The sequence below is a fragment of the Nothoprocta perdicaria genome, unplaced genomic scaffold (assembly GCF_003342845.1).
Source record: "Nothoprocta perdicaria isolate Ctin4 unplaced genomic scaffold, notPer1 scaffold_818, whole genome shotgun sequence".
NCBI classification, from domain to species: Eukaryota; Metazoa; Chordata; class Aves; order Tinamiformes; family Tinamidae; genus Nothoprocta; species Nothoprocta perdicaria.
The window spans coordinates 3,899-6,757 of NW_020456108.1; the positions used below are offsets into that span (position 1 = coordinate 3,899).

General features: G+C 65.9%; 1 protein-coding gene across 1 annotated transcript in view; it reads left to right on the top strand.

Moving 5' to 3' along the window:
- Window positions 1-2,859, top strand: part of LOC112958193 (nitric oxide synthase, endothelial-like) — a gene marked incomplete at both ends in the record, with an annotated part of 12,601 nt that overhangs the window by 3,322 nt on the left and 6,420 nt on the right. The window contains 6 exons of the mRNA XM_026051991.1: window positions 3-120; window positions 1,018-1,166; window positions 1,680-1,842; window positions 1,917-2,008; window positions 2,177-2,318; window positions 2,386-2,525. Of these exons, the coding sequence (XP_025907776.1) occupies window positions 3-120; window positions 1,018-1,166; window positions 1,680-1,842; window positions 1,917-2,008; window positions 2,177-2,318; window positions 2,386-2,525 (804 nt within the window). The remainder of the gene's footprint in view (window positions 1-2; window positions 121-1,017; window positions 1,167-1,679; window positions 1,843-1,916; window positions 2,009-2,176; window positions 2,319-2,385; window positions 2,526-2,859) is intronic.

Consider the following 2,859-nt stretch of genomic DNA (forward strand, 5'->3'; position numbering starts at 1 on the left):
AGTAGCCCCCCACGCAGCTCCGCGCCGCTGCGCCCCGCCGAGCCCGCCCGCTACGCCCGCCTCAAGAACTGGGAGCTGGGCACCATCGTCTACGACACGCTGTGCGCCCAGGCCACGCAGGTGGGTGCTGGGGACACGCGCCTTGGAGTGTGCTCCAAGGGATGGGCTCCAAGGGGCGTGCGCCATGGSATATGAGCTATGGGACACGCTCCATCGGATGCATTCAACGGGATGCGCTCCTCGAGACRCACTCCTTGGGGTGATCCGAGCAATGGGCCATGGGATGTGATCCATGGGACGTGATCCAAGGGATAGGCTCCATGGGATGCGCTCCTTGGGGCGTGATCCCAGGGATGGCCGCCATGGGATGTGCTCCAAGGGACATGATCTATGGGACACGCTCCATGGGATGCACCCAACGGGATGAGCTCCACGAGACACACTGCTCCAGGGGAYGTGATCCTTGGGATGCACCCAATAGGATGTGCTCCACAGGATGCGCTCCATGGGACATGCTCCATAGGATGTACTCCATGAGATGCGCTCCTTGGGATGCGCTCTACGGGATGCAGTCCTTGGGACGTGCTCCAGGGGATGTGATCCTTGGGATGCACCCAATAGGATGTGCTCCACAGGATACACTCCATGGGATGTACCCCATGAGACACGCCTCATGGCAAGCACTCCGCACGATGCACTCAATAGGATGTGCTCCATGGAATGTGCCCCATGGGAAGTGCTCCACAGGTTCCCCACAGTACCACAGTTCCTGGGGATGCCCAATCGGTGCTCCTTGAGACGCACCCAATGAGATGCTCTCCATGGGACACGCTCCTTGGGACATGCTCCATGGGATGCACTCCACAGGACGCACTTCTTGGGATGTGCTCCACAGGATACGCCCAACGGGATGCGCTCCATGGAAGGCACCCCATGGGGCACTCTCCACGGGTCCCCCCGCAGTGCAGCGCGGCGGTGCCTCTGGGCGCCGGTGCCATCCCCTGTGCCATCCTGCAGGATCTGCCGTGCACGGAGCAGCGGTGCCTGGCCTCCCTCGTGTTCCCCAGGCAGCTGGGGAGCCCCGTGCCCGAGGGCTCGCGCCCCGCCGAGGAGCTGCTGGGGCTGGCGCGCGACTTCCTCGCACAGTACTACGCGTCCATGCGGCGGTGAGTGCCAGCCGTGGGAACAGCCATGGGCACAGACATGGCCATGGGTATAGGCATGGCCACTGATAACACCACAGGCATGGACTTGGGTATGACCATGGGCACGGGCACAACCACAGCCACAGGCACCGCCACAGGCATGAGCATGGGCACGGCCATGGGCATGGGCACAACCACAGCCATGGCCATGGCCATGGGCACGGGCACAGCCACGGGCACAGCCACAGCCATGGACACAGGCATGGCCATGGGCACGGGTACAACCACAGCCATGGCCATGAGCATGGTCATGGACATGGACACAGCCATGGGCACAGGCATGGTCATGGCCATGGCCATGGACACAGCCCCAGTCATGGCCATGGGCATGGCCGTAGACACAGTCCCCGTCATGGCCATGGCCATGGCCATGGACACAGCCCCAGTCATGGCCATGGGCAAGGCCATGGCCACGGCCTCGGTTGTGGTCATGGCCATGGGCACAACCATGGCACTGATGCACGGTGCCYGCAGGGACAACTCGCCCGCGCACCTGCAGCGCCTGCGGGACGTGGAGGCCGCCATCGCCGCCACRGGCACCTACCAGCTCCTGGAGCCCGAGCTCATCTTTGGCGCCAAGCAAGCGTGGCGCAACGCGGCGCGCTGCGTGGGGCGCATCCAGTGGAACAAGCTGCAGGTGGGGACGGCRGGGACAGCGCGCTCCGTGGGGCAGCCCCCATGGTCCCATGGGTGCTCACGGCCCCCCGGCAGGTGTTCGATGCCCGCGACTGCGCCAGCGTCGGGGAGATGTTCGGCTTCCTCTGCACCCACATCCAGTACGCCACGAACCGCGGCAACATCCGGTGAGCACCCGCTCCCGGGCCCTGGCGTCTGGGACGGGAGGTGCCCGCGGGCTCTGCGGGGCGCCCACGAGTCCCCAAGCAGGTCCCGTCCCCGTGTCCCCCGTGGGTGCCCGCGCACCCCACACGGCGTGCCGTGCTCCAAGCACCTCCCGTCTCCTGCCTCCCCAGGTCGGCCATCACCATCTTCCCGCAGCGCGCGCCCGGCCGCGGCGACTTCCGCATCTGGAACACGCAGCTCATCCGCTACGCCGGCTACCGGCAGCCCGACGGCTCCGTGCTGGGCGACCCGGCCAACGTGGACATCACGGAGGTGGGGACGGCCCCGGCGCGGGCAGCCGCCSCCGGCGCCGCCGGTCCTGACGCCGTCTCGTCCGCAGCTCTGCATCCAGCACGGCTGGAGCCCGGGCGGCGGCCGCTTCGACGTGCTGCCCCTGCTGCTGCAGGTGCCCGACGAGCCCCCCGAGCTCTTCCCGCTGCCGCCCGAGCTGGTGCTGGAGGTGCCGCTGCAGCACCCGACGTGAGCAGGGCACGGAGCGAGGGGCACGCTGCCCCTCCGCGGCGGGATGCGGAGGAGGATGGCATGGGATGAGAGAGGGGATAGGGATGGGGATGGGGATAGGAAAAGGTTGAGGTTGGTGGTGTGACAGGGATGGGGATGGGAAAAGCATGAGGATGGGGACAAGGATGGAGTTGAGGATGGGATTGATAAGAATGGGGRTGGGGATGAGGATGGAGATAGGGATGGAGATGGGAATGGCGGTTATAAGGATGGAGAAGGAATGGGGATGAGGATGGGGATAGGGATGGAGATGGGGAGGATGGGGGGTTATAACGATGGGGATAGGGATGGG